We start from the raw sequence: 19,064 nt of genomic DNA on the forward strand, positions 1-19,064 counted from the left end.
TCGAGGAGGGGGGGGGGAGGGCGGAATATGGAATTACCGGGCCTTCAGTGCTACTATTGGGCAGCAAGATTAGGGTGCTTGTGGGACTGGTTTGATCTGGACTCTGAGTGAGGGGGGCTCAGATGGAACTTCCATTATTAACATTATCCATGCAACCAGTACTTGCCAGAAAGATTCTTCGTGGCAAACTTATTATTGCTCAGATGGTTAAGAACAAATACATGGGGTTAGCACAGGCAGATGTGTCACCAGTCATGCCCTTGGCGAGAAATCCGTACCTCTCTTATTGTTCTTTCTATCCAGGTATGGCAAATTGGCAGACAAATGGGCTGTGGTATGTTTGGCAGTTGTGGAAAGGGGGAAAATTAAGGGCGATGAATGACCTAGATGAGGAATATCTTCTAGAATAGTGGTTCTCAACCTTTTTTCTATTAGGACACATCTGGAAGACAATGCTGACAGGCGTGACACTGAACAGTTGACCATCACAGGGCTAAATGTAAACATATACTCTGCATATGACCCCCCCCCCTCCAATCCCTATCCCCAAACAATGGATGCAGAGTAGAACTAGGATATTTCAAATACAAATCACTATATAAAACAGATATTCTGATTCTGGTGCTATCTCAGAAACAGAAACACAAACTACCTTACTACCAGGTGCTTTGTAAAATACAAATCCTGAAAAAAAAAACCCCCACCATTCAACACATGTAGCAAACCTTCCATACCACTGCAATACTAATTCCAAGAACTCAAACAGCAATAGTCCTTCCTATGGAAAGGCAGCAGTGCAGCACTAATGCATGTCCTACTGAGCGTGAGAAAATGCAACAAAGAAGATTGATACAAATTCCTACCTACTAGTAAAACACCTTACCTCAGTCACACATACAGATCTGACCTTTACCAAATATAGAATAAGACAACAAATTACAAATGTGGAGACAAAAACTGGAATGGAAACCTCAACAAGCCATTCTACATGCAGTGTAAAACTGGAGAGCTAGAAACAGAAATGCATATCCTCTAGAGATGTGCTTCGGGTGAAAATTTCGTGTTGGGCTCCCCCCCCCCCCCCGGGAATTTCATTTTTCCCATGGTTCGGGGTTTGTTTTTTTTCGGGGCCCTGATTTTCGGGTTAGTGCGCACTATCAGGAGTTAGCGTGCACTAACTCAAAAATGAATTTTTTACAAAAAATTAGGCAATTTTGTTGACATTGCCTAATTCAGGAAAAACGATTGCACATCCCTAATATCCTCCTACACTAAGCAAAGTCCAAAGACAGAAGAAATGCACATTCCCAAAACTGACATATTATGGCTCTTGCACCCCAGCACTCCCCCTTCCATGCCTCCATCATCCTTCACTTTTCTCAATTACTCCCTTTCAATCATCCGCTCACACTCATATCCCTGCCCAGCATTCCTGACCCCCACATCCTCTTTCCTATACTCCTTCTCTCCTCTGCTTGATTCTCCCTACCCTCTTCATCCCATCTCCATGCCTGTCCACCTACCCCGAACCCCTGTTTCCTACCCCTTCCTGCTCAGCAGCCCCCACACTCCATTCCAACTTCATCTTCCCAGCATCCTTTCCCCCACCCTCCACAGGGTGAAGAGATCAGCAGCAGCATCACTCCCAGACTCAGCAGGGGAAGATAAAGTTTGCGTCCCATCAGGCCCAGAGCAGCAGGATGATGTAATATAGGCGGCAGCACACTCTGTTTCCATTTGCGCCGAGAAGGTAGACCTTATCATCAAATTATTACACAGAGTGGATCACCATCCTACGTTCTTTATGGTTTTCTCCAGATTGGCATCTCCGCTATCTTAGCATGGTTGTGGACAGGAGCGCACGAATATGCCTGTGTGGTGGTCATGCCATTTAGTATCTTCCTTTTGGGAAGACGTGGAGAGGGAAATCAGATTGATAAGTTAGTGTAATATAACACCTTGTTTGGGATTATTAGGGTATTGGCGAGATGTAAATGTTAATCTTGGTGGCAAGGATATGATTTTGACCAATCATTGTATTCATGCTGCCCAACACACAATACAGCGTGAAAGAAAACCCCAAAAGTAAAAGAATCAATATCTTAATAATAAATAATCTCACTTTCACTCAAAGTATAGAAGTCAAGAAAGATGGACCTACTAAAATTATAACGAATTGTGACCTTCATAGAGCACTGGGTCCACAAATGGATTTGTGTTTATAAACCTAACTTTGGTGCTAATGAAATTATAATCATCGGTCACATAGTGGTTAAATAGATCACCATATAAAGACATGAGTTCAATCAAGTGCAAAGCAAAGTTTTAGTGTTACATAAATCCAAACACATTTTTAGCTTTTTCTTTCATGAATTGCAAATGAATTTTCAAAGCACTGAAATCATATTTATCTTGAATAGCCCAGGCGTGAGAAAACAATATAATGGAGCAAAAATGTCAGATCTCACTGTGCTTTAAAGATTATCTTCCACCCTAATTGCAGAATTGTTCTTTGTAAGTTTATTGTATACAAATGTTCCTCAACTAACAGCATTAGAAATTGTCATGGAAGTTTTAACACAAAGGGAGAGGCCTCAACGTATTCCATCTAGCTTCTTGATGGATTTGGCGGAATTGGTTCTTTGTAACAATTTGTTTAAGTTTGGAAGAGATTTTTTTTCATCAGACCCATGGAGCTGCCATGGTCTCTCCGCTTGCACCTGATGTCGCCAATTTATTTGTTACTAGATTTGAAGAAACAATGATCTATACTTCAGAATTTTTTCAACATGTTCGCTTTTGGTCGAAGTAGATTGATGATATTTTTCTTTGTGTGGACACATATGGAAGAAGATCTTAAAGTTTTTCATTCATGCCTCAATCAAGTGGATACCAATTTAAAATTCTCAATTACATATGACAGCTCTCAACTGGCTTTTCTCGACATTTTGGTGAAAAAAGCAGATACAGGGGTTCAAACTACTTTATTTCGCAAAACAACTGATTGAAATAATTTATTACGTTTTGAAAGCCATCACTCTCGTCTGTTTAAGTGTGGTCCATAGAGCCCAGCATCCTTTGGACAAGTTTACGGAGAACAGGTCCATTAACAATTATAAGCCAGGCAAGCACGGGGATCGTCACCTGGGAGGGAGCAACATGGAAGGGATCTCCCCATTAGGATCTGGACCGGTGGTTCAGGTGGCAAATGCTGTGCACTGCCATGCGGAAGGTCCCTGGTTCAAATCACAAAGTGGGGACTCCCACTCTCCGGGTTGGCTGGGGATGATGCAGAAGCAGCATTCACAGATCCTGAAGGGCAGGGTGTCATGGTCATTACTTAAAGGCGATACCTGGTGGCCAGATCAAGGGCCCATGATTGGAGGGTTCCAGGAGGAGGCCAGGCCTGTCACTGCAAAGATCAGACTTGACAGGTAGTGGTGGGGAATTCCTGGGTAATAGCAAATGAAAGCCCAGGGTACTTCCAAGTGACCCGGATTGGCCACTGTACAAGATACTGGGCTCTATGGACCTTTGGTCTGACCCAGCATGGCACTTCTTATGTTTTGTTTTTTAATACACTTTATTTAACAAATGGTGCATTCACTAAGAGTGAAATAATGCATACAGAAAAATATGTTAAATTACACAAAATTAGGACTGCAAAATTACATTCATACACAAGTCAGTCCCCAACCCCTTTGCAAGCTATTTACAATCCCCATACGGGGACAGCATGAGGTCAGCACAAATCATTTATGCAAATAATTCCAATCTTTCCTCCAAGTTTGGTCATATTTAATCCAATTTCCCCCTGCAGAGAATAAGTAATCTTTTCAATGAGAGCAATTTCAGTTAATGACGACTGCCATTTAAACATAATAGGTATTCCTTTCCACGCCAATACTAATGTGTGTCGGGCAGCATGAATACCGTGATTAATCAGAATCATATCCTTGCTACCAAGATTAACATTTACAGCTCAACAATATCCTAATAATCCCAAACAAGGAGTTAAGTAAGTTTAATATTTCTTTATCAATCTGATTTCCCCCTCCACGTCTTCCCAAAAGGAAGATACTAAAGGGCACGACCACCCCGCATGCATATTCGTGCCCTCCCGTCCACAGCCATGCTAAGATAGCGGAGAAGCCAATCTGGAGAAAGCCATAAAGAACGTAGGATGGCGATACACTCTGTGTAATAATTTGATGGAAACAGAGTGTGCTGCCGCCCATATTACATCCCAGTCAGCATCATCAAGTGCATATAAAAGAGTCCCTTTACCCTACGAAAAGAATTCCTTAATTAATTTATTTATTTATTTGGTGATTTTTTTTTTATATACCGCGGCACGTTAATAACATCACCTCGGTTCACAATAAACAGTAAATTAGCAACAGGCTTTACAGACAATATGAGACAATAATTGCATATAAATATTATGTGTACGGTGGTCTAGAAGATATTCCTCATCTAGGTCATTCATCACCCTCAATTTTCCCCCTTTCCACAACTGCCAAACATACCACAGCCCATTTGTCTGCCAATTTGCCATATCTGGATAGAAAGAATAAGAGAGGTACGGATTTCTCGCCAAGGGCATGACTGCTGACACATCTGCCTGTGCTAACCCCATGTATTTGTTCTTAACCATCTGAGCAATAATAAGTTTGCCATGAAGAATCTTTCTGGCAAGTACTGGTTGCATGGATAATGTTAATAAAGGAAGTTCCATCTGAGCCCCCCTCACTCAGAGTCCAGATCAAACCAGTCCCACAAGCACCCTAATCTTGCTGCCCAATAATAGCACTGAAGGCCCGGTAATTCCACACTCCGCTCCCCCCCCCCTCGAATTTAGGGCAGGCAGAGAACTGATAAGCAAATTAATGCCACCTTGTTATGCCAGATAAAACTTCTCAGTTGGCCACTTAAAGAATCAAAAATATATTGAGGGATCCAACATGGAATATGTTGAAAAAGGTACCATAATTTGGGCAGTATGCAAATCTCTATTAGATTAATTCTTCCTGACCAGGAGATAGCAAATGTTGCTTACCTGATGTAACAGGTGTTCTCACAGGACAGCAGGATGTTAGTCCTCACAAATGGGTGACATCGAGGATGGAGCCCACCACGGAAAACTTCTGTCAAAGTTTAAACAGAACTTTGACTGGCCCCTACTGGGCATGCCCAGCAAGGCACTGACCCTGCAGCCAGCAGGGGTCTCCCTTCAGTCTGATTTTCAAAGCTACAGGCAGTGCCTAGAAAGTAAAAACAAAACAAACCCAACACCGCGGGGTGGCGGGCGGGTTTCGTGAGGACTAACATCCTGCTGTCCTGTGAGAACATCTGTTACATCAGGTAAGCAACATTTGCTTTCTCACAGGACAAGCAGGATGGTTGTCCTCACAAATGGGTGAGTACCGAGCTGAGGATGTCCTGACTTGCACCAAATGCACCCAATGACATGCAACAGGCACTACAACTGGGATGGAGTTTGGTAAAGGGCATCCGCACCCTACCGGGAAGGTGGAAGGGTGTTGGTACATCACGTTGGAAAAAGGTTACGCAAGACAGATTGGCCGAAGATGGAGTCCTGTCTTCCAGCTTTGTCCAAACAATAGTGGGCTGCAAAGGTATGGAGAGAACTCCAGGTTGCAGCTTTGCAGATGTCAGGAAGCGGCACCGATCGAAGGTGTGCCACTGACGTCGCCATGGCCCTCACAGAGTGTGCTTTAACACGGTCTTGAAAAGGAATGCCAGCTTGCTCATAGCAAAAAGAAATGCAGTCCGCCAACCAGGAGGAAAGAGCCTGCTTACCCACAGGATGTCCTAACTTGTTAGGATGAAAAGAGACAAATAATTGAGTGCTCTTCCTGTGAGCAACTGTACGGTCTAGATAAAAAGCTAGAGCTCGTTTGCAGTCTAGGGTATGCAGAGTCTGTTCCCCGGAGTTGGAGTGGGGCCTGGGAAAAAAGATAGGTAGTATGATGGATTGATTAATATGAAACTCAGAAACTACCTTAGGTAAAAATTTAGGGTGAGTGCGGAGTACCGCCCGGTCCTGCAGGAGCTTAGTGTAAGGCGGATAGGTAACTAGGGCCTGCAATTCACTAACCCTGCGAGCTGAAGTGATAGCCAAAAGGAATAACACTTTCCATGTGAGATACTTTAACTCACAGGAGTGCAGAGGTTCGAAAGGAGGTTTCATTAGACGACCAAGAACCAGGTTAAGGTCCCAAGATGGGGCCGGAGGACGTAAGGGTGGCTTCAGATGGAGCAAGCCTTTAAGAAAACGTGTTACTAGGGGTTGTACTGAAATAGGGACACCCTGTACACCTTTATGGAAGGCGGCTACCGCACTGACATGCATTCTGATAAAAGAGGTTTTAAGACCTGATTCAGAGAGATGCCATAAATAGTCCAAGAATTTGGAGATTGGACAGGAAAGGGGATCAAGGGACTGAGAAGTGCACCATGATGTGTACCTTTTCCATTTGTATGAGTAAGACTTTCTTGTGGAAGGCTTTCGTGAAGCTATCAGGACCCGAGAAACGGAATCTGAAAGGTTGAAAGGCTGAAGGACTAACCTTTCAACATCCATGCCGTCAGGGACAAGGCTTGGAGGTTGGGATGGAGGAGGCATCCGTCGTTTTGAGTGAGCAGATGCGGGTCCTTTCCCAGAGGAATGTGCCTGCGGATGGAGAGATCCTGGAGTATTGGAAACCATACTTGGCGTGGCCAGTAAGGTGCTATCAGGATCATGGTTCCCCCGTCCTGGCGTAGCTTCACGAGAGTCTTTGACACAAGAGGAAGTGGAGGGAATGCATAGAGCAGACCGGTTGTCCACTTGAGGGAGAATGCATCCCTCGGCCGAGAGTGCTGGCTCCGAATGAGAGAGCAGTAATCGTCCACTTTGTGGTTCTGAGGGGACGCAAAGAGGTCTATGCGGGGAGAACCCCACTTGTGAAACAGAGAGGTCGCTACCAGAGGATCGAGTGACCACTCGTGCGGTTGGAAGACACGGCTCAGCTGGTCTGCCAATACATTGTCTACTCCCGGCAGGTAAGTGGCCCTGAGGTACATGGAGTGGGAGAGGGCTTCCGCCCAGATCTGCGCAGCTTCCTGACACAGAAGGAAGGAGCCGGTGCCTCCCTGCTTGTTTATGTACCACATGGCCACTTGGTTGTCCGTCTGGATTAAGATTATCTGATGAAAGAGATGATCTTTGAAAGTGCGGAGCGCATAGCGGATTGCTCGAAGTTCCAGGAAATTGATCTGGTGTTCGGCTTCCTCTTTGGACCATAACCCTTGGGTTTGAAAGTCGTCCACATGGGCTCCCCAACCGATGTGAGAAGCGTCGGTGGTTAGGATTACTTGCGGATCCGGTGGAAGAAAGGGTAAGCCCTGAAGGAGGTTGACCTGAGTCGTCCACCAGGTTAAGGATAGGCGCAGCGCTTGTGTGACTGTGACTATGGAGGACAGAGGCTGAAAAGCTTGAATCCATTGGTGTCGTAGAGTCCATTGTGTTACTCTCATGGCTAGTCGGGTCATGGGAGTGACTTGAACCGAGGATGCCATGTGCCCTAGGAGAATGAGGAACTGGCGAGCCGTGGCAGTGTTCTGAGACTGGAGCTGGCGAGCCAGGGACATTAGGGTGTGGACCCTCTGAAGAGGAAGGTAAGCCTTTGTCTGTAAGGTGTCCAAGTCTGCCCCAATGAAGGATAAGGTTTGAGATGGGACTAAGCAAGATTTCTCGTAATTGACGAGAAACCCTAAGGAAAGGAGTGTTTGAATTGTCAATTTTAGGGAGGATTGAGCTATCTGTTGGGTGGAGGCCCTGATTAGCCAATCGTCCAGGTATGGGTAGACGTGGACACCTTCCTTCCTGAGGAATGCTGCTACCACTACGAGACATTTGGTAAAGACTCGTGGGGCAGAAGCTAGACCGAAAGGGAGGACACGGTATTGATAATGGTCGTGGCCAACTAGAAACCGCAGATATTTGCGATGGGATTGTGTGATCGCAATGTGGGTATAAGCGTCCTTGAGGTCGAGAGAGCACAGCCAATCCCCTCTTTGTAGCAGAGGGAGCAGCGCGCCTAGGGTTACCATTTTGCACTTCTCTTTTTGAAGGTATTTGTTGAGGGCTCGAAGGTCCAAAATGGGACGTAGTCCCCCCGATTTCTTTGGTATTAGGAAGTATCTGGAATAGAATCCCTTGCCTCGTTGAGAGGGAGGAACGGGTTCTATAGCATTTGATTGCAGAAGAAGGGATACTTCCTGTTGTAATTGAGCCAAATGGGTGGATAGACTCCACGCTTGAAGAGGCGGGGAGTCTGCCGGAAGAGTTATGAAATTGAGGTGGTAACCCTGTGCGATAATTGTTAGCACCCACTGATCTGAGGTGATCTGCAACCAAGGTTGTAGAAAATGGTACAGTCGACCTCCTACAGGGATGTCCGGAAGAGGGGTTTGGCATGTGTTCCCTACAGGGGAGTCAAAGGCCAGCCGCAGGCCCAGGAGGAGGGGCTACAGTAGGCCTTTGTTTCCTAGGCTGACGCGGCTGAGGCCTAGTAGAGGATCGAGCTGGACGAGGCCTGGCCGATGGAGGGTAATAACGGCGTGGTCGAAAGAATGACTTCTTAGAGTCTTTCTTTTGCGGTTGCTTGGAGGTCAGCTCAGGTGGGACAGATGAGAGTTGTTTCAACGTCTCATGGTGGTCTTTCAACTCCGCCACAATCTGCTGAATTTGCTCTCCAAACAAATTATCGCCTAACCTCTGGGCGAAGGTTGGATGATTTTAACCAAGCCCAATGTCTGGCTGAGATGGCTGTGGCTGAAACTTTTGTGGAAGCATCGAATATGTCGTAGGCAGTCCTAATCTCGTGCTTCCCTGCCTCAAATCCCTTGTGAAGAAGGGCTTGAAGCTGCGGTTGGTATTGGTCTGGTAACGTGTCAGCATAGTCTTGCATCTGCTTAAGGATGGCTCTGTTGTACTGAGTCATATAAAGTTGATATGAAGCTATGCGTGAAATCAACATAGCTCCATGATAGACTTTCCGTCCAACACTATCTAGGAACTTGTTGTCCCTGGTAGGTGGGGTAGAAGAGTGTGGCTTAAGACGCTTGGCCTTCTTCTGCGCGGACTCAACCACAACAGAGCGATGATCCAGTTGAGGTTTTTGGAAACCTGGTGCTGACTGGACAAGGTAGGTGGAGTCAGCTTTTTTGTTAACTGGGGACACTGATGAAGGAGATTCCCAGTTTTTTCTTGAGCAGATCCAAAAACACCTGGTGTATAGGGATGGAAGCGATGATTTTTGGAGCATCCAGAAATTGAAGGAGTTCCATCATCTGGTGTCTGTCATCAGCTTCAGATTGTAGTTGAAAAGGTACAACTTCTGACATCTCTTTCACAAAATTAATGAAAGATAGATCCTCAGGAGGAGATCTTTTTCTACTCTCTGTAGGAGATGGAGGTGAAGGCAAATCCGTGTCAGAAGATGTATCATCATCATCACCCCAGGTATCGTAGGGATCAAGTGGGGTTTGTAACCCTGATGGACCTGGCTGAGGCTCTAAAGGCATCGATGGAAACCGAGGTGGAATCGGTGCCGTAGGTGGAACCAGAAATGGCATCGATGGCTTCGGTGCTGTCGATGGAATCGGTGCCTGGCGTGGAATGGATGGAACCGAAGGATATATCGGTGGAGATATACCAGAAGGCACCGATGGAACCACCCCGGAAGGGGGAATCCGGAACGGTGTTTCTCCTGCCGATGAAAATCCAGTCGGAGACGGTGGTGTTGTCGATGGCACTGGAATTACCGATGGAAGGGCCGTCATGAGCGCCTCCATGCGGCTCAGTAGCGGTGCTAGCGCTTGTATCAACGGCTCGGTGGTCGGTTCCCTCCTCGGTGGCGAAGCCGGTGCCGGTGTCGGTGCCGGGGGCGGCACTGGAACCGGTGCCGGAGACGGTGCCGATGGAGGTTGCAATTTCTTCATCGCTTTCTCGATGGCCTCCTGGACCAGCCGGTCCAGTTCTGCCCGGAGACCAGGGGTAACCATACCCGGCTCGACGGGAGAGGGAGGCTGAGGCAGGGCCGGAGGGACCACCGTAACCGGTGGGATCACGGCCCCCGCACCCCGGGAGGGTGAGGGTTTCCTCGATGCCTGCGAACGAGACGTGGAGGGTGTCCGGTCTGTTCGCGGCTTCTTTGTCGGTGGCTCGGCTTGAGCAGAGGTCGATGGCTGTGGATCCTCGACAGGCCGAGATTTGTGCCGTCGATAGCGGTGCTTTTCCTTCCGATCCCCTCGCCCGTCCGGGGAAGGGACGGGAGTCGACGGCCGAGAAGCGATCGATGGCGGACGGTCACCGGAGGGTTGACGATGATGGTACAACTTCGACGGTGCCGGTTCCGATGACGTCGATGCTATCGATGGCGTTGGGGTGGGTGCATGGAAGAGGAGCCCCATCTTCTCCATCCTGGCTTTGCGACCCTTGGGTGTCATTAAGGCACATTTGGTGCAAGTCAGGACATCATGCTCACTACCCAAACACATCACACAAACCCTGTGGGGGTCTGTGATGGACATAGTCCGGGTACAATCCGGACAACGGCGGAACCCCGTTGCCATGGCCTGAAGCCAAAATTTAGGCTGGGGATCGGTAAGTGCCAACAGGCCTCAAGGGCCAAATTCGACGGTAGTCGATGGAAAAAGGCAAAAAACTTACCGGGTTCCGTAAGATGACTAAAAATTTGTCGAAGGGAGACCCCTGAGGGGCAAATTTTCTTAGGAAATTAACTTCCAAATTCCTGTCAGGAACGTGGTTAGAGAGCTCCTTTCACCGCGTGGCAACTGCTGCGCGGAAAAAAGAAGACTGAAGGGAGACCCCTGCTGGCTGCAGGGTCAGTGCCTTGCTGGGCATGCCCAGTAGGGGCCAGTCAAAGTTCTGTTTAAACTTTGACAGAAGTTTTCCGTGGTGGGCTCCATCCTCGATGTCACCCATTTGTGAGGACAACCATCCTGCTTGTCCTGTGAGAAATACAAATCTACCCAATTTTTGAGGTTTTTCCAGATAACTGCAAATAACGGGGTATAATTTAATCTAAATAAATCTTTTAGATTAGTGGAAATTTTAATACCCAAATATGTTAATCCCCTAGAGGCCTGTCAAAACTACCTCAAACTACCAGGTATGTGAGTCCATCCCCAAAAGAAGTATTTCTGTCTTTGTAAAATTATCTGATACCCTGGCATATTCCCAAATTCTCCCATTAAGTGCATTAAAGGCAGACCTGAACTACCGAATTGGGTCAAGTATATCAAAAAATCATTTACATATAAAGAAATTTTATGTTGGACTCCGTCCTTATTCACCCCTCTAATTCCCGGATGCCCACGGGTTGCCTGGGCCAAAGACTCAAAGCTGTAGCAAATAACAGAGATGACAGTGGGCAGTTCTGACGTGTTCCACTTGCCACCTGAAAGGGCTCAGTTAATTTCCCATTAAGTAAAATATAGGCCTTAGGGAATGTATAGAGAGCTCTATCCATTTGTTAAATTCCTCTGGGAATCCAAATTTTTGCAGCGCTTGAAAGATTATCATCACTGATTTCTTATGCTTTATTAGCATCCAGGGCCAAAATCGTTCCAGGTATCTTAGTGCACCTCCCACATGTAATAAATTAAAGAGTCTTCTGGTATTATAAATAGACCATCTTCCTCTGATGAACCCCATCTGATCCCTAGCAATCATATCCTTTGTTGCAAAATGTTTGCTAGGATTTTTACATCTGAATTATGAAGAGATATAGGTCTATACGACTCCATATCCAACACATCTCCCTTCTGTTTATAACGTAAGATAACACGAGCATCATTTAGGTTCCTATAGAATGGGGTGAATCCCTGAGAAAATTAAAAAGATCTCGCAGTCTAGGCAAAGAAGCAACACTAAACTTTTTATAAAAATCTATAAAATAACCATCCGGGCCAGGACCCTTATCCACTGTTAACCCACTGCTTGCTCTTTCAATTTCTAATTCAGTGATGGGTTCCTTGAGACCTTCTTTCATTTCTTCAGTCAATGAGAGTTTCAAATTATTTAAAAAATGTTTAATACTCTCACAAAGTTAAGAATTCCCTATATAGTTTGCTATAAAATGTCCTCATCACTTCTGCCTTCCCTTTCCAGTTCGACTCAACATATCCCAAAGCTGACTGGAGTTTAAGTATCTGGGTTCACGACTGTCTCTTCCACACTGCCCTAGCCAAAATTGTTCCCATTATGATCCCATGTTAGTAATATTTTTGCTTTGTGTATCTTAATGCCATCTCTGTTTTCCCCACTTGCAATTGTCGGTATACTCTAGCCAAACAAGTGTGTTTATGCATCTTCTCCAGCTGTATCTCCTTTTCAAGACAAGCCTCCTCCGCTAAATTTAATATTTTTAAGTGATTAGAATAACTAATTGTAGCCCCCTCTGTACCACCTTCAGTATTTTCCATTGTATGGCAGGGTCATAAGCTTCTGGACTATGGTGATAATCAAAATCAAGAAGATCCCTTTGCTCTAAAGCCTGAAAGTCTTCTTCCCCCAACAGAGATAAATTAAGTCTCCACCTTCCTACTCCCCCCCCCCCCCCCTTTCTTGATCTGTCAGCATTAGAATGATGGAGCTGGATGATGGTCAGAAAGGTAGCTACTCATATCACAATTGAATCTCTTAGGCAGGAGTCCTTCAGAACATAAGAAATAGTCAATCCAGCTATATGACTTAAGCCTAGCTGAATAGTAAGTATAATCTCAAGAAGAGGGGTAGACATTTCTCCAAACATCTAGTAAGTGGGCTGTCAGGGAGCTTGATGTCTTGCGATGCATGCTAGCAGCTGAGCAATCCATGTAAGGATCTAGGAATGCATGCCAGACACCCCCTGCCACCAAAGGTGAACCAGAAAATTCACCCAATTTGTCAGCAAAATCAGCATAAAACATATGGGAGTCTGTACTGGGTCCATAAATATTAAATCAGACCAAGCTCTTTTGCCTGGAAGCAACAATGCAGCATCAAGTACCTTCCCTCCCCATCTGTTTTAAAAATTAACACTTGTAACAGGAGATTCTTGTGGATCAATATGAGTTATACGGTGCCGACCATACCTTCCCTACCCAGTCTTTTAAGTTTATCACGTTCTATTCTGGAAAGATGCATCTCCTGGAGTCACAAAATCTGGGCCTTTGTTTTCATAATACATTGTTGAGGTAATTTTCGCTTGATAGAGTTTAATTTCCCCCTAGCATTCAGGGATACTATCTGAGTCGGTCCCATGGAGAAATATACCGAAAACGGTTTCTTATAAAGAACATAAGAACATAAGAAATTGCCATGCTGGGTCAGACCAAGGGTCCATCAAGCCCAGCATCCTGTTTCCAACAGAGGCCAAACCAGGTCACAAGAACCTGGCAATTACCCAAACACTAAGAAGATCCCATGCTACTGATGCAATTAATAGCAGTGGCTATTCCCTAAGTAAACTTGATTAACAGCCATTAATGGACTTCTCCTCCAAGAACTTATCCAAACCTTTTTTGAACCCAGCTACTCTAACAGCACTAACCACATCCTCTGCAACCAATTCCAGAGCTTTATTGTGCGTTGAGTGAAAAAGAATTTTCTCTGATTAGTCTTAAATGTGCTACTTGCTAACTTCATGGAATGCCCCTAGTCCTTCTATTATTCGAAAGTGTAAATAACCGAGTCACATCTACTCGTTCAAGACCTCTCATGATCTTAAAGACCTCTATCATATCCCCCAATCGGTAGACCCTGCCTGTCTTTTGTGTCCTTACTAATCAAATATCCAATCTTCAGTGCATACCCATCTGATTTTCCATATAGAAAAAACCCCATTCCTCTTCTAAGATAACTCACCCCCCTCCCTAATATCTACCCATTTGGTTGCAAAAATCAGTAGACACAAACAATCTGTCAAACGAGCCGCAGCCATTTACCCACTGTAGACCCATATCACCAGGATAATCTCTTCCTGACACATTTTCTCCCTTATCAAATACATATCGGGTGTTCTCGAGTGAGACAGCTGTCTGGCCCTGAAAAAAATCTAAATATACTTCTTATGGGTTTTTTTATTAAATGTTTTATTACAAAACACTTACTAAGTAGACATGATCGAAAATGAGGGTTGCTTTGTCCATCTGGCCCAAGATTAGTAGCATTTCATTGGCAATAAACTCCTTGTATTCTTTTAAATTACAGTTCATCATTTTCTCCAGTTCATTTCGTATCTAAGAAACAAAACAAAGGCACCACACTTTAAACACAAAGACGCAAGCACAGCAAAAACATAACAATGCAAAGAAAGTAAGCCCGCAGACCCACTTCTGAAGCAGGATTCATTCTGAAAGACATTAACCTAGGGCATGAGCGTAAAGTGTGGCTGTCTCTATTTTTTTTTGGTTGTGTCTAATCACCATTGCTCCAACAAAAACACCAGCATTGATGTTACAGGGAATAGTGAACTGCTGATACAGTTACAATACCAATCCATGCCTGCCAGGCCTATCCAAGAGGTAGGGGACAGCGGAGAGAAAAGCACCTCATTATGAATTTCAGAATTACTGTGGTGAAGGTAGGGCAGGGGTAATACTGCTGTGTCATTTTGTTAATTATACAATTTTGGGAGGTAGTTTTCTTCCTTTTTTTTTTTTTTTTTAACTTTTTTATTTATAGAAACACAGTCAACGGACATTATAACCACAAAGTTCACACTCTGGTACATCCTATGCTTTCATAGATTGAAATATGTCAACAATGAAAGAGTGAAGAAAAAAAAAAATAAAACCAGACACAAAAATACAGTGACAATATCAACATTCAGAAATTCAATTCAATCCAATGACAAAGCCAAGACAAGGAGCTTCATGAAACATTCCCACAAAAGAGAAGTGAATATTATCGTTATTAACCCGTACACTGTCTCCCGTCCCAATATCTTCCCATACTGCATTGTACTGTTCAGCCTTATCCCGATTCACATAAGTAATCTTATCCTCGGAAGGTAGTTTGCAAAGAAGTCATGCGCAAAAATGAAGCAATTTTAAAAAGGCCATTTACGTGCTGGGACACTAACTTTCAAACAGGCGCGCAGGCGCACATATTCGACAGCCCTCGCTCAGGGATGTGGCCATTTCATAACATCAGCGCGTGTATGCGTGCAGGTTATAAAACAGCGAGACCGCTTGCACATGTGCGTGAAATTTTAAGTGGGCGCACCCAAATCCCCCTTCTAAGTGGGAGGTGGATTTTAAAAGCCACGCGTGTCGATGCCAATACCAGTTTTACCAGTTCGTTCTGAATTCACCCGGGTAAGGAATAGGACTTCCAAAACCCCCATGGTTTAATAGCATCCCTTCTTACCTGTTAGCCTCAACCCTTAAAACCCTGCCAATCTGTCTATTTATCTTTATTTTATAAACTTGCACATCGTTTATAGCAGAAATAAAGTTATGCAACAGGGGACCCCGGCGCGTGCCTGCGCTCTTAAGTATTTACGCGCTAATTTCTACACGAAATCCATGAATGCCTATGCCCCACCCCCCCTTTTTTTTTTTTTTGAATTTTTCATTTGTGCGCAAAGCGGGAGATACCCGCATACTCGGAGGGCTTTTAAAATCCGCCCGGCCCACGCCGGTCCAACTTGTGCACATATCTCCCAGTTTTGGCGTGTGCCCGGCCTTTAAAATTGACCTTTTAAAATGCAACTTGCGAATGTAAAACTTACGGACGATTCAATGGCATATACTGTCGCAATTTTCAGAAGCCCACTTACACGGGTAAAGTGCATTTACACGTGTAAAACACAGTTGTAAATTTGAAAATTACCTCCTTTATGTATATGCTATCTATTCAAAATCACGCTATTTGGCACCTCTAAAAGGAAGACTTAGCAATTGGCTGCCCTCTGGTATGCTTTTTACACTTCAGTATTGTTATGCATTACACATGGTTTTATGTTCGCTTGCAGCTTATAAAACCAAAAAAGATTGCAACCTCTCCTGTCTCTGCCTACCATGGACTGATGGAAAATTATTTTTATTCTTCCCTTACCAGCTGTTTCTATAGTAACTTTACTTTTTTCTGTGCAAGCGGCAGGTCACCCTATGTTCCCGCAGCTGGTTTCTGCTCTGTTTCTGCTCATCGTTACCTGGTGGCATTTCTAATCTGTCTCCTGCCTCAGACATTCTTTTTTTTTTTTTCTTTTTTTGTGTTTGGAGGGCAAATCACCAAGTTGGCAGCACGCTCTTGAGATCACGGCACAGGACACAGAAACACTTCACTGCCATCGGTTTCCATCTGTGTGGTGAAAGGATGCAAAACGCTCGTGCCGCACGGAAAGCGACAGCACCTCAGCAATCAGTCCATGCAGCATGCGTGCCACGCAAGCCAGTAATCCACTGAAGCACAGAAGCACGCAGCAGCTACAGGATTAAGGGGGGGGGGGGGGGGGAGAGAATGCAAAGTGTCAGCGTGGAAAGGAGTTAACTCCCCACAAGCATCCGTATACAATTGGGGGCGGGGGAGAGTTGCGGCAATTTTCTAATGCTCAGACTGGTGGAAAGGCTGTGGGTATTTATTTAAAACAGTTAATATTCTGCCCAAGTCAGTCCTGTTGTTCTAGGCATATTCACTGGGGATATCCTGAAAACCTGGCCCGTTTGTGGCACTCGAGGACTGGAGTTCGCCATCACTGTTCCAGGCAGATCCTTTTAAGCAAATTATCCCAGGGAAAAAAACCCAAAAAAGTCTACCCACACTTATTTATACCTGCTAATTTGTGAGGTAAAAGGTACACGTGCCAAGACCACCCCCCACCCCCGGGAACCCCTCTCCTAACCACAGGTAAAGTTACGCGTCTAAACTTTACCTGTAAGCAGGGAGGTGCAATTGAAGAGTGCTTTACCCACAGAGATGATATAGAAAATTAGCCTGGGGGGGGGGGTGGGGGAGAAATTTTAAACAGCCCTGTGGGGCTTGCAGGCCAGTGACTTATGTTGTACCCGTGGGGCTCAAACTCCTTTGCAAAGACATCCCCAACGAGTTTTCCTCTTTAAAAAAAAAAAAAAAAAGTCAAAATAAAATCCCGGTGCCTGTACTCCTTCCCCCCTACCTAACACTGCCCCTTCTAGTCTGCGAGTAAAAGTCTGCATGTTATGAACGGCACATGTGTTTTTACCCCTTGTGGCGTACAGGAAAGGAAGTGGGAGAATTTCATGGTTAAATTTGCTTATTAATTTTAACAAAGAAAACAAACAAAGCTAGAGTGCGTGGACTCTGCTATACCCTGACACATGAAACCACAGAGAAGCAAGGAACCAAATCCCAACCCATACACATCTCACGGCGGAAGAATTCAGATTAAGAGAGCAAAAAACACACTGCCCCAAGTGACAACTATCCGACAAGACCACTACAAAGTCAAATCATTCAAAATCAAACTTCTGGCTCGAGGAGATCGAGGTTACAAATATAAATCCCAAATTTTCAAGAAAGATCTGTGCTTCTTCTGGAAGTCCATTTCTTCAGCCTATTTTTAAATTAAGTTTTAGTTAATTTGCACAGTTTTCTATGTATATCAAAATTATGTTCCAATGTGTTAACAAGTTCCTCTGTTGCAATGTACTTATATTAATGACACCGTTGTCACATTATACTATGAGTTTTCTGTAAACGGATGTGATATGCCAAATCGAATGTCGGTATAAAAAAGACAAATAAATAAATAAAATAAATATTTCTCCATCTGACAAACGTGAAAGGGCATATTCTTCAATTGCCCTACAGTGGGAAGATGCCCTGTCATCCGTTTTTGTAAGATACATTTTTTGGTACATAAGAGTACCTTACGGCACCACACTTTCGCATGACTGGAGGGAAAAGCACAGGTACGAAAATCAAACAAAAACACCTTAACCTTTAAGGCTAGCTGCACCCCCATTACCTCAAACAGCAAGTTCTTCACATCCCTCCAATAGGCTTGAATGTGTTCACAATCCCAGACACTGTGGCCCAAAGACCCCACCATATATATAATGATATTTCAAGCAAACATCATAAGGCACCAAATGACTTAAATGCTTGAAATTGGAAATCAAATACACTAAGCAAAAATTTAAACTGAGTTTCCCTCAGTGGGAGAATTTTAAAACTACTCTTTTATCCATGTAAAAAATACATTTAAAAATTGCCTGCTGAAGCACATTTAAGCCAGATATACTACTGTACATTATTGTTCTTAGAAAACAGGTCGACACTCAAGAATGCAATATAAAATAAACCACTATAAAAAAAAACCTCTAACAAAACAACAAAAAAATAAAAATAACTAAGAAACTATATAAGGGTTTATGCATCCCTACCAGCAGATGAAGGCAGAGAACAAAATCTTTGAGGCATTGCTACATAACCGAGTGCCACCTGCAGTCCCTCAGTATTTACCTGTACCCAAGCCAAGATGTCTACCTTAAACCCCAATAAACCTTGGGCGAACAGAGACTTAAAGCTGCAAACCAGGATCCCTTGATTTAACACAAAACAATAACAAATTATGTACACTTCTCATTAATCTGAGTATATCATATGCCAGCTCCGCTAGCTCAGTCATATCCAGAAGCGAGGAAGTCTTTCGACTAATGGGGACAGGTCTTTGGACTGATCTGTAGTACTTCAGGAATGAAAATTAGCAGGAAAGAACCAATTTTCCTTTCCTGTTCGTACCTGGATCATTCCAGACAAGTGGGATGTACCCAAGCCCCTCTATTCTGGGCGGGAACTCGAAAGACCTGCGTGTAACACACTCTCCCCAAATGTTGCTTCTTCTGGGACCCGCACAACTAAATGGAGATGTTTGGTAAAAGTGTGAAGAAAGTGGCTGCACGACAAATCTCCCGCAGAGAGAGAAAGAGCAGTTGACACATCATCCACAAGGTTGCCTACGCCCTAGTGGAATATAAGAATATAAGAAATTGCCCTGCTG

At 44.5% G+C, this 19,064-nt stretch overlaps 1 protein-coding gene across 7 annotated transcripts in view; it reads right to left on the reverse strand.

Moving 5' to 3' along the window:
• Positions 1-19,064, reverse strand: part of SSH1 (slingshot protein phosphatase 1) — a 135,219-nt gene that overhangs the window by 19,998 nt on the left and 96,157 nt on the right. For all 7 annotated transcript variants that reach the window (XM_029619767.1, XM_029619766.1, XM_029619772.1 and 4 more), the window contains one exon: positions 14,188-14,316. In XM_029619767.1, the coding sequence (XP_029475627.1) occupies positions 14,188-14,316 (129 nt within the window). The remainder of the gene's footprint in view (positions 1-14,187; positions 14,317-19,064) is intronic.

Source organism: Rhinatrema bivittatum, chromosome 11, assembly GCF_901001135.1.
Source record: "Rhinatrema bivittatum chromosome 11, aRhiBiv1.1, whole genome shotgun sequence".
In the NCBI taxonomy this organism is placed as follows: Eukaryota; Metazoa; Chordata; class Amphibia; order Gymnophiona; family Rhinatrematidae; genus Rhinatrema; species Rhinatrema bivittatum.